The sequence below is a fragment of the Morus notabilis genome, unplaced genomic scaffold, assembly GCF_000414095.1.
Source record: "Morus notabilis unplaced genomic scaffold, ASM41409v2 Scaffold1584, whole genome shotgun sequence".
Classification (NCBI taxonomy): Eukaryota; Viridiplantae; Streptophyta; class Magnoliopsida; order Rosales; family Moraceae; genus Morus; species Morus notabilis.
In genome coordinates, this window is record NW_010366918.1 from 1 (window position 1) to 12,211 (window position 12,211).

The window sequence follows — 12,211 nt, forward strand, 5'->3', positions numbered from 1 at the left end:
CCAATCTTGTGTGTGTATATATATACATATAGTCAATCCTTGACAGGGTTAGTAAGAAATGAATGGTATAGACTGAAGAGGCTTCTAAAGTTCTAAGATGATGGGGTCTATTTGGAGATATTGGCTATTTAGCAATCACATGGTGTCGTCTTCCTACTCATTATGCAATCAAAGTTTTGGGGTGAGAAGACTATACGTCCAAACTGGTCGGCTAAAACACCAACAAATACACCACTTTGTGGATTGTAATTGATAGGAAAATCAATTAGTTGTTTGGTGGTAATTGGAACCGAATTGGGGTTACCTAACAGACATAAGCACCTGAAAGACCACATGGTTATGTTCTCCAGCTCATTTTAAAGAACTTGGCAGTGATTGAAACTGTATAGTAGACGGAATACATGATGGTCAACCATTAAAATTAAGTGTTATATGGATATCAGAAGCCGGTCCACTAGTTTGTTTAAGTGACTAACCTTTTCAAATATTGGACAGGCGTAAACATCACATCTTCATCTTCATTTTCGTGAGGAAAATAGGAGCTTGTGGACCAGACTAATTTTTTATATCATTTGTTCTTCAGGGTATATTGTCAAGTAAGTAACAAGTAGGGTATATTATCATTGTACTGTTAAAAGACAATGAATCTGCTGACAAATTTTTTTTGTTTTAAATGGAATTACCAATATCAAAACGCTCGAGTAAAAAAAACGTACCCGTTTCTTTTGCTATTAATTTCAATTGCGACCTATCCTATTTCAAGTATTCGTAGTAACTATTAATCCATTAAACTTTATTCTTCTTGAGGCTTTTTCTTGTCTTTTTTTTTCTTTCCTTGAGGGAAAATTTTACTGAAACTTTTGCTTACCACTAAGGGAGTATATTGGAGAATGAAGGCTCATGGACACAACTAGCTCTCAAACAGAAAAATAAGGGACTTAAGATCTGTAATGCTCCGTTTATTTTGAGGGTTCTGACGTAGTTTAGGATCATAGTTCTTGGTTCGTTACAATGTTTTTCTCTCACAAAAAATTTAAATTTTAAAAAATTAGAATCATAAACCATGGTTCTGAACTCATTAACCAAACGTCATCGAAGTCTCCTAAATCTATAAGCATTAAATATTACCAGAACAGAGCAAGTCTACTTTTCCAAAATGAATTGTGAAAAAGAAATAGATAGGGATCATGAGAGAAACATGATCTCGTGGGAGTCCTTGGGTTTGTCTTCTCTCTGATCATGACACGAAGAAGAGTTCACGTGACAGTGACCAAATTGTATATGTACGCGGAAGTAATATGACCTACCCATTTCAGATTACAGGCAACAGAAGAGAACCCACCAAAGATATTAAATGAGGTTTTGGATAATCAACAAACCAGCTTGACGATTTGATCATTTGTGGAGTTAGAGTACTATTTACTCCACCAAATAATTTTAAATTCATGGCCGTATGATTCAATGTACTAAATTATGCTACAATTTTGTGCGAAGACAAAGGATTGCATATGACTATGGGAAAGGACTATAAAATTTGTGTTTATTATCATTAGCACAATCATCATCATCATCATCAACAACAACAACAATAATAATAATAATAAACGAAAAAGCTGTTGTAAAGTAATTTCGTTCGTTCCGTTGTCGACCCTATCTATGTTTCTATAAGGGCTTAAGAACACCCTCATTCTTCAGCCGTAGAGTGACTTTTGGATTACGAGGTACCATTCACTTGTTTTAACTACTCATGCTATGCATGTGGGAGCATCAACTCTATCCTTGCTGGCTTCTGAGGAGCGGGAGAAATTTTTAGAACCCTATGAAAGATGATGATGATTATTATTATTATTATTATTGTTGTTATTATTATTATTATTATTATTATTATTATTATTATTATTATTATTATTATTATTATTTATCCAATTTTATTGAATTTGTATTATTTTTCGTTTAGTATGATTTTAAAATGATCATCCAAAATTTTCAATATATATATATATATGTGTGTTTTAAAGCCTATTGTTTATCCGTAAACCGTCACAGATTTTATTTTAAAACAATGTTTGGTGGGTTCCATATGTACAACTTATTCCATATTAGTTGTGGTGCCCGGTGCTACCCAAAAGCATTTTTAAATTGTTAAAAAAAAAAGTGTTTTTTTTTTCAATGATAAAAAGAGCATTTTCACCTTTTTTCTTTAATTTTTATTTTGCTTTCCACAAAGATTCCATTGGTACCACGTAACAGATCTTACATCGTACATCATACATATATAATGAAAAGCACACCAATTTTCCAAACCAGTTGTCTTATTTCTGCCATAAAATCATAACCAAACTCCCGAAGAAGATTCACATCCCCAAGATTCCATTCCCGGGGGATTCCCAAATCTCCCATTCATTCATCTTCCTACTAAATTTTTCGAGAAAATTATGGGTGATCGAAACGACGCCAACAACAATGGAAATGACCGGGAAAACAACATCGACGACGATCCGAACCAGAAGATGAAGAGGGAAGAAGGTGAATCTCTGTCGGTGGAGAGGATCTTTGCGAGCCAAGAGGTTCCGTCATGGCGGAATCAGCTAACTGTGCGGGCGTTTGTGGTGAGCTTTGTTCTGAGCATTCTCTTCACCTTCATAGTCATGAAGCTCAATCTCACAACTGGGATTATCCCTTCCCTCAACGTCTCCGCCGGGCTTTTGGGGTTCTTCTTCGTCAAGGTTTGGACGAAATTTCTGGAGAAGTCTGGAATTCTAAAACAGCCATTCACCAGGCAGGAGAACACCGTCATTCAGACGTGTGTCGTCGCTTCCTCTGGCATTGCTTTCAGTGGTAATTATTCAATTATTATTATTATTATTATTATTATTTGTAAGATAAGATGAATTATTGAAATTTAAGATGAATTATTGAAATTTAATATTACTTAAAATAAATGATGTGATTATTTAATTAAATTAATTTTGAAACACACTATGGTGAGACCATAGGAGGCCACACGCCCAAGCACATGGAGGCGCATGGGGCATGTGGCACAGAGAGAATCCCACTGGGATTCAGTTGTTTGCTCTCTAAGATATCCGGTTTACTTGTTTGACAAGTTTTCCAATTAAATTTAAAAGAAAATTAAAGTTTGACTTTATTTATATTTGAATTTGAGCTGAAATTGGAACCTGGATAAAATGGAGAATTTATATCCTCCTCTTGGCTGATAATTACGCCAACCAGGAGGAGATATTCTTGTGGTGTGGCCGGCCATTGCAGATAAGGGAAGGGACAAATTTTGTTCCTAAAATTAAATGAAAAACTACATTTTAAATTTAAAATAATGTGTATCTATTACTTTGCCTTTAAGGTAAAGCAAAGGGACTCTCGTAGGATTCTATATATAGGAGACAATAAAAAATTAGATAACACAATTTTTGTTCTCTATTTCATATAGTGGCTGAATTTCACAGAGAGACAAAAGATAAGAAAAGTGCTTTCACTTTTCGGTTCCATCACAAACATGCATTGATAGTGGTGGAATACAAATTCATGAGTAATCAAATCCGAATAGTTTTATATTAGAGCCTACACTCTAGGTTATGTAGATTTTAAGGACTAGACGAGGAAGATTCAAGTTTTCTAAGAAGACTTGGAGCTTGGATTATTCGTGGTCAAAGAATTCAAATTATATGCCCAATCGTTCGCTAGGTATATATGTTTATAAATTAATATGATTAATTTATTATTTTATAAATTAATATATTTTATAGAGTGTTTAAAAGTTTTATAAAAAATTTTGTTATACACGATCCACACTTACAACCTTCTGCATCCGAAATCATTTTGAAAACCAACATTGGTTCCATTATGTCCCTCTGAAAAAATCTTCTAGATCCGCCATAGGCAACGACGACATAGTCGATAATGATATGTCCCACAGCCATGCTGCAATGGCCTTTATAGAAGAAGATAAAGATTTCGGAAGTAGATAAAGATTTCGAATGGAGTGTTGCTTTAATATTTATATAGATATGTGACCCCCTCTAATATGACACGCCTAAGACATCTTGTTACAAATTTTGTGCTCCGATGCTGTAGTGGAGCTGATAAGAAGAGCAAGAAAAAAGCAGAGAACAATTAAGTGCCCATTTCCACCATATAAAAAAGCATGAAGATAATACCATGTGATTGTTATAGGAGTACACCTCTCATTTTATATACCCAATTGATTTTCTCATTATGTGTGTAAGAAATTTCATTAAGTGTCTTATGTGCATTTATGTTATTATCAATTAAGGAAATTTATGCAATGGTTGAATAAAATAATAAAGGATAAATTCTATAAATTAACGGTTCTTTGATGGATGGAATGGATATAATGAAATTAAGAAACTGGTTCTCTTTTCATCTTATAAATAAGCGTTATGTTTCATAAATAGTGCGCATTATAAAAAACTTAAGGTTTAAGAGAGAGAAACACAGTTTCACCTATATGTCACTTGATCATTTTGAGGGATTAAGATACGTCTTGTCTCAATTATGGAATTGTGAAAATCATATTGGTATAAGATTTTTGGGTATTATGATGTATGCAATATTAGAGTTTGAATTGCATAATATTAGAGAAACTATTTACAATGTGTTCCACATATCCCATTAAGGGTATTGGTTATTTGTGTTCACTGTTCAGACACATAAGAATGTTTAGCACTCTTCTTTTAATCATGCTACCTTAAATAATCTACTAAGCTCGTGAGGAAAGTTGTCCCAACAATATGACCTCTACTTGATCAGCTGAGCTCTTTACGAATAACTTGGGGATTTAAATTCCAGACTTTCAAGGTAGATGTAGTGGTAGAGAGCCACATTCAATTGTGTGGGGGCATGTGCATCCACTCAATTTTTGAAATTTGAGCTTTTATCCTTAAAATTTTCAAAAGTTTTCAATATTAGCCCGAGTTTACGAGAAAAGTTATAAATGTGCTCCCATTGAATTATTGAAATATCATGTTGTTGTGACCCTATTTCATATTGTTCCTACTTAAAAAAAAAAAAAAAAGAAAAAAAAAAGAAGAAGATACTGGCTACACCACTGAGTAGATATGAAAATTTCATGCCCTAGCATTAAAGATAACTTAAACTGCGCATTCTTCAAAAGGATAAATTTATAGTGCACTATCTAATTTTCTTTTTTCATACCATCAGAATCTAACACAGTCGCCAAATGACGGAAATCCAAATCTCCCAAAACTTCCTCGAAGGTACTGGTGGTGCACTCATTAAAAATATTAGAGCTGCTACTATTGAACCAATACTCAAGTTCTTGTTCACTCAATATAGGGGGAGAAGAAGCATGACCACCAGAAGTCCCGCAGGTACTGTCATTCATTTGAAGATCATCGCAATAATTAATCATCAAATCTGCTGCTTCTGGGGTTAGATATCCATGATCTACAACCAAATGACGATTTAACATCATTTCTCCATTTGAGTCGTTTTCTTCACCAGCAACATTACTAGGATATTGGCATTTTGTAGGCGTTGTTACTACTGTTTGGGTTTTGTTTGTGATTCTAAATGCTTTGGTACGGATAGCTTCCACAGGCACATGGGAATGTGATGAATCAACACTATTTTTAGGCTCCAAAGCTTGTTTGGGGCTTTTTTCTTTGTTGAATTTGCGGTTAATATTGGCAACCTTGGAACTTGGAGGTTCCAATTTTTTCCTCAAACTCGTGTTCCAATAATTTTTTATTTCATTGTCTGTTCGGCCCGGAAGTCTTCCCGCTATTAATGACCATCTAATGAGGGACAAAAACAGATATATTAATAACACTGTAACATAAATGCAAGAAAATGTCGTAAAAAAAAAAAAAAAATGGTTCATGGACTAAAATGTTATAATGCTCATAGTTTATCGACTATACCAATGTTAATTTCTCATAAATAATAGCAGCTGAGATTTGAAAACAGAGGTATAGTAAAAAGAGGGAATTGAAATGAACCTGTTTCCGATAAGCTTATGCATTCTCATAATGAGATCCTCTTCATCTTGAGATATGTTTCCTCTCTTTACGTCTGGTCTGAGATAATTCACCCACCGAAGTCTGCAGCTCTTTCCACAGCGTTTTAGACCTGTATATCCGTTATTTCATATTTTCAGTTAGATATTAATGTCAGTCGCACTTCACTATATAGACAAACATATCTATAGAGCAAAAAAAAAAAACATAGTCATTTTTGCACGTATGCCATATATATTTCTAGTTTTGGTAAATTAGAAAAGTTTCTTCATATAAAAAAAAATATAAAAGTTTCCGTTTTAAAAAAGGTTAAGAATTAATAAATGACGTGATTGAAAACTGATAAATTATATATGTATATATGTATATATTGTTGGAGAAATAATTATTAAAATCAATGATTTATCAAAAAATTATGGAAGTCAATTTTTTTCAAGTGACATTTTCTTTAAACATACTATAAATATGATATGACAAGATTATGTATTTATCAATACCAGCCAACTTGGGAAGATTATTCCACCTTCCTTCACCATGTACTTTGATATAATCTGTAAGAATTTTATCTTCTAGCTTTGACCAGGCTCCTTTATTCAGTCCCACTTTGGAGCAGCAAGGTCTCTTTCCCATCTCTCTCTCTCTCTCTCTCTCACTCTCTCTCTCTCTCACTTACAAATAAATCCTTTCACTCGCGCACACACATATATAGAGTACCTGTGAAATGACGAGCTAATAATGGCGTTTTTATAGCTACGAACTCCGAGGAAAAAATATACTCGGAAGTACTTCACGTGAAAGCACATCCCATCTAGGAATTATATATAAAACAAGACTAATAATTTAAAACTAAAGATTCTGAACATGAGAATTCCCCGAGAAACATATTTTTAACAGGATTGTTTGGTTGGAAAATTCGTGCCCCGATTCGAATTATGGTTCATAGTTTATTATAGTGTTTTCTCTCATAAAAAATACACGTAAATTAAAAATAATTCTAATCTTATGATTCTAATTCATGAACCAAACATCTCCTAAGATTTTCCTTTGTGTTAAATCTATGTTGAGACAAACTAGTAAATAATATTTTCCATTATTGAAAGGATGAAGCCTTCTCTATAGCTCTAACGTTTCACGACAAAAAAATTGATATTTAACGTCTCTAATTAAATGATGGTTTTATAAGAAACTGCCGTCTAATGTGCTGGCTCAAAACGCAGGTTAGTTGGCAAAATATTAGACGATAGTTTCTTGTTTACATTAGATGACGGTTTTACGTAAAATCGTCATTTAATGTGAACGCGAAAATCTAAAAATAAAATTTAACCTCCAATTTATCTTCATTTCGAGAGAAATCTAACTCAAAAACCTTCGCCGATCTCTCTATCTCTTCTTGTGAACCATATTGGCGCCACGCACCACCCAAAAATCTCTCTCTGTCCGACTCTCTCGACGCCGCCACAGCCATTCTCTCTTTGTCTCTCACTTCGTCTCTCTCGACGCTGCCACCGCCATTATCTCACTCACTCTCGCTCTATCTCTCACTGTCGTACGCTCCCAGCCGCCCCGGTGTTCGCCAAACCGCTAAGCGTCCACCAATAGCCACCAACGTCGTCGCCAAACCGCCAACAGCCGCCTCTGTCTTTATTTTGGTCAGTTTAAGTTAAAATATTTTTTTGATTTAAAATTTATAACTATAGATTAGACAACGGTTATTTTCAATTAGGTTAGACTATTAGACGACAGTTTTTTCTTAAATATTATATGATTGTTGGGATTATAACTAATTAATTGCGTCTCTAATATTATTTGAATATTTGAATGTAAATGTGAATATTTGTTGTATATGATTTAAGAAGTTTCAAGTTAGTTATGTTAGGATTAAGAATGAAACTAAATCTAAATTTAAGTTATTTAGTATATTTTTTGTACATATGGATTAGGTTAGGTTAATTCAATGCTGATTAGGTTATTTTTAAGTTATTTAGTTTAGGATTAAGAATGAAACTAAATCTATATATGTTGATTCTTAGAAACATGGTGGGCCGTGATTGGTTCGAGGAAGAACTTAATACAGCACAAGAGTTATTTGGGGAGGAAGGCACTTCCAATGGGGCAAATCAATATGAACTTAGGAAAAGATCAAAATTTAACCTGGATGATGATGGAAAATGAAGGGCAACCATAATGCGTAGAGTTGTCAAAATGGGGGATAAAATAGAAAGAATATAACTGCAATTTGATGAAAAATAACCCCATTAGAAAAGCGGGAAATGAGCTACAAAGTTCTATCGGTATTTTGGCACGTGAACACATGCCAATAATAATAGAAGATTGGAGAAATAAAGAAAATAAAGATAACGTGGATCGAATTTGATATAATTTGGTTCAAAGTTTCACGGTTCCAGAGACCTCAAAAAAATACGAGCTTACTTGTGTAGCGAAGATGGCTCGGGACTTTAGGTTGAACCTATTCACGACCTTTATAAAGCCGTTAAAGGATAGTCTCCAACTCTTTAAACTCCCAAAGAAAGTGGCTAGAAACTACCATTCAATTACCCCGGAGCAATTGAGGAAGTTTGTGGAGTATAGCTTAGTGACGATCGACAGGCTGTTTCTGAAGAAGCATATATAAGAGAAAAGATGGGATATAGGAAAGCAGAGGAAGATTATGTAAGTCTTCAATTACTTTTTTTCAATGATCTTAATTACTTTTTCTTTGTATTACAATCTTTACTATACTTTTTAATTGAATGCAAATGCAAATGCATAACATTGTGGAGAAGCTAGATCGAGTCACTTTATGGCAGTTCATACGTAAAAAACCAAACGGAACTTACAAAATTCTGGAATGCGAAGAGATCGCAAATTAATTGTGAGGTATTGCTTTTCTTTTTAATATTTGTTCGATCAATGGAAAATATGCCAAGAAATTTATAATATTTTTGTTCTAAATTTTGTAGGACCAATATACCGAAGAAGAGTCCCAGGAAAAGTTTCAATCTCAGGAGACTGATGATGTGCTTACTAGATCATTGGAAAACCCAGAACGCTCAGGCCGCGTTCATGGGTAATCCCAATTTGTCAAAAAGTTGACTTATTTTCATTACACTAGGAGATCAAGAAGGGATAAGAAGTTGACAATGATGCATAAGAGGGTGGAAATAATGGAGGCCAGATGGGAAGCAATGTAATCATTCCAAGGCCATACCCCTGTACCTGTAGGAGAGGGAATGGGAACTCATACGGTGGATCAACGGCGTAGTGTTAAGGAGAGTTGTACTGTTCATAACGTTATGCCATCGGCAAAGCCCCCTCATCATGCTTTGGTGATGATGGTAAGTGCATTCTTCTGCCTCTAACAGAAAGGACGAACAATTTTAACGTTGTTGCGATGGCATGGTTGGATAGTTGCCCCACCGATATTGTCCACGGTGTCGCACTTGAATAGGGAAATGTACGCGTCTATATTCAATCGACTTATGTGAGAGACGGGCATCTACCTATCCTTACATTTAATAGCACGACTGTGGGTGACGCTCTTGGGGATTTGTTGCCTAGCCCAGGAATTTGGTTGAACTAGGGTCCTTAAGTAAAGTTAGCAAAGCTCCGATTGGAAAAGAACCCCATGGAGAATCCTCCGGAGCTAGTGAAGAAAAAAGCTAGGAAATAAAAAAAAAGTTAAAAAATATATAAGGACCCACCGGGGACGAGGAAGTAACACAATCGCTACCGGAGCAGTTGCAAGGATTACCTACAAAAATGCAAGACTTAATGATTCATGTGAAAAATCGATGGACATCAGTAGAACAATTTAGATTCTCTTTCTATTTAATATGACTCAAATGTATAATATGTAAATGTTCGTTACATCCGATGATATCAAATGAATGGCCACCATTTGATATGACTCAAATGTATAATATGTAAATGTTCATTACAACCAATGATATCAAATGAATCGCCACCTATCAATGTTCTAACATTTGCATTTAAAATCTAAATTAATTCAAAAGTTTACGCACTTTATCGGTGAATGATATATATAAGACAAAGGACTAGTTATTACTCAATAGTACCACCATATCTCTGGCAGATCTTTCTTGGGCATACAACGTCTAATGTAATTATATATTAAAGGCTCATTTACCAATACCTTTAAAATACTACCATTAGTGACCGTGAATCAGATTTGCTTGTTTCTAGTTTAAACAAAAGAAAAAAGATCCGGCTGGATTTGCTTGCTATGGGAGATTAATTAGCATGTGCAGCCCCCTAAAAGAACCTACAAATAAAAAGACTAAAAAACTTTTTCAGTGAGGGCAAGAGGTAGATTTTAGGGTTATCAATTTAGAGAATATGCATTTGTTATATATTGGCCTCTGACCTTCACTTTCAAAGTCCTATCTATCTTGATATCTTGAGCTTTCTAAATTTAAAGTAGTATTTTCAAAATAGTTTTATTTTCGGTACGAAAATGAGAATGGTTTTGGGAATGGTTTTGAGATTGCTTTTAAGATTGCGTTTGATTAATTTATTAGAGATTGTTTTAGGAAAAAAATGATAAAATTATGTTTGGACATATTTTTAAACAAGGTGTATTAGTTATAGTTTAGAAAATGAAAATGAAAATGAAAATAAAAAATAACTTTTAACTATTTTTTATTTTCTTAACAAAAACCGTTTTAATTGTTTTTTTTTTATTTTTGTTCTCATTTCTAAAGTATTACTAACCAACCGCGGTTTATAACCCGTTTTTGTTTTTCTGCCTCAAAAGACATGCAAAAAAATTTTAAAAAACTGTGAAAACAATTTCAAACTGGCCTAAAATTTTAAGGGCTATTTACATAAATGGCAATGATGACTGCCTTGTTTTAAAAAATGCCCACTTTCTTGTTCATACATATTAAGACATGTATATCTTTTATATAATAAAAAGGGGAAAAAATAATTAAACAACAAAATAGGAAACAAAATATGAATATAAAACATTCTAAGTTTAAAATACAAAAGTCAAATTATTTCATTTAATAAAATCTAATCTAATTATTTTAAGAAATGGAAGGTTTCTTTATAAAAAAAAGAAGAAAAATCCACCGAATATTTTTAAAAATCTTAGCCGTAAAAGTCTGCAACTTTGATAGTTCCTCTAAATTGAATCCCTCGACCCTCAAATCAAACCATACTTTCATTATCTAACGATCAAATCATTATGAAACAAAATATTTATAATACGAAGTAACACAAAAAAATGTACACATCAAACAGCTTTTCTTTACTTTAATGGTGATATCATTTTGAAACACACTGAAAATAAAAAAAAAATACAATAAGTCTCAAACAATCATCATGCATATATTTGTGAACACATAATAGACCGTTTCATTATTTTAATGACCTCAGAATTATGAAAAAGAATGAGTATAAAATTTGAGATGACACAAATTCATGAACACATAATAGTTTGTTTCCTTATTGTAATGATTCTAGTGTTATGAAAAATAATGAATATAAAGTTTGATATGACTCAAGTAAAATCAGACACCGAAACAGATGTATTTTTAAGTGGACAAAAAACACAAAATTATATAAAATCAATACCTATTTCACTAAAAGTATGATTAAATAATAATGAAACAAAATTTCTAATAAAGAAGAAACACTAAAATGAACTCATCAAAATACATTTCATTACTCTAATGACGGTATTATTATGAAACATATTGAATATAAAAAAGTTTACAAAATGTCGGCAAAGTAGGCACAAGACAAAACGTGTTTTTGAGTGGACTAAAAAATAGGAAACTATACAAAATTAATACCTTTTTCATTAAATTTTATGATGATATCGTAAGGAAACAAAATTTCTAATAAAAAAGAAACATTAAAATGAACTCATCAAAAAATGTTTAATTACTTTAATGATGATATTATAAAACAAACTGAATACAACAAATTTGTAAAAACAATACATAATAAAGAATACACAAATTCATAAAAAAGTTGTTTAATTATTGTAATGATGACATCATTCTGAAGTAGAACGAAAATGAAATTTGTAGAAAATTCGAAATAATCGTATTTTTTAGTGGACAAAAAAACACAAACATGCATTGAATCAATACTTATTATGATAAAAAAAAATATGTGACAAATAATTATGACACTGTATAAATGAAATGAAAAAAAAAAAAAAA

At 32.8% G+C, this 12,211-nt stretch overlaps 2 protein-coding genes across 2 annotated transcripts; one reads left to right on the plus strand and one right to left on the minus strand.

Moving 5' to 3' along the window:
* Positions 1-2,153: 2,153 nt before the first annotated feature.
* LOC112094144 (probable metal-nicotianamine transporter YSL5) lies at positions 2,154-3,384 on the plus strand. Its single transcript, XM_024174333.1, has 2 exons — positions 2,154-2,838; positions 3,362-3,384. Exons 1-2 carry the CDS (start codon positions 2,436-2,438, stop codon positions 3,382-3,384), a joined length of 426 nt encoding a protein of 141 aa, XP_024030101.1. The 5' UTR covers positions 2,154-2,435.
* A 1,789-nt stretch (positions 3,385-5,173) lies between these two features.
* Positions 5,174-6,647, minus strand: LOC112094143 (transcription factor MYB8-like). Its single transcript, XM_024174325.1, has 3 exons — positions 6,515-6,647; positions 6,000-6,129; positions 5,174-5,795 (listed from the first exon to the last, which is right to left on the minus strand). The coding sequence occupies exons 1-3, from the start codon at positions 6,645-6,647 to the stop codon at positions 5,174-5,176; spliced, it is 885 nt and encodes a 294-aa protein (XP_024030093.1).
* Positions 6,648-12,211: the final 5,564 nt, after the last annotated feature.

Bases quoted from the DNA above. Each gene is read 5' to 3' on its own strand.
- LOC112094144 (XM_024174333.1), top strand. From the start codon at position 2,436: ATGGGTGATCGAAACGACGCCAACAACAATGGAAATGACCGGGAAAAC. The intron at 2,839-3,361 runs GTAATTATTCAA...TTTGCCTTTAAG, and splicing joins CTCTGGCATTGCTTTCAGTG to GTAAAGCAAAGGGACTCTCG.
- LOC112094143 (XM_024174325.1), bottom strand. From the start codon at position 6,647: ATGGGAAAGAGACCTTGCTGCTCCAAAGTGGGACTGAATAAAGGAGCC. The intron at 6,130-6,514 runs GTATTGATAAAT...ACGGATATACAG, and splicing joins TAATCTTCCCAAGTTGGCTG to GTCTAAAACGCTGTGGAAAG. The intron at 5,796-5,999 runs GTTCATTTCAAT...GTCCCTCATTAG, and splicing joins CATAAGCTTATCGGAAACAG to ATGGTCATTAATAGCGGGAA.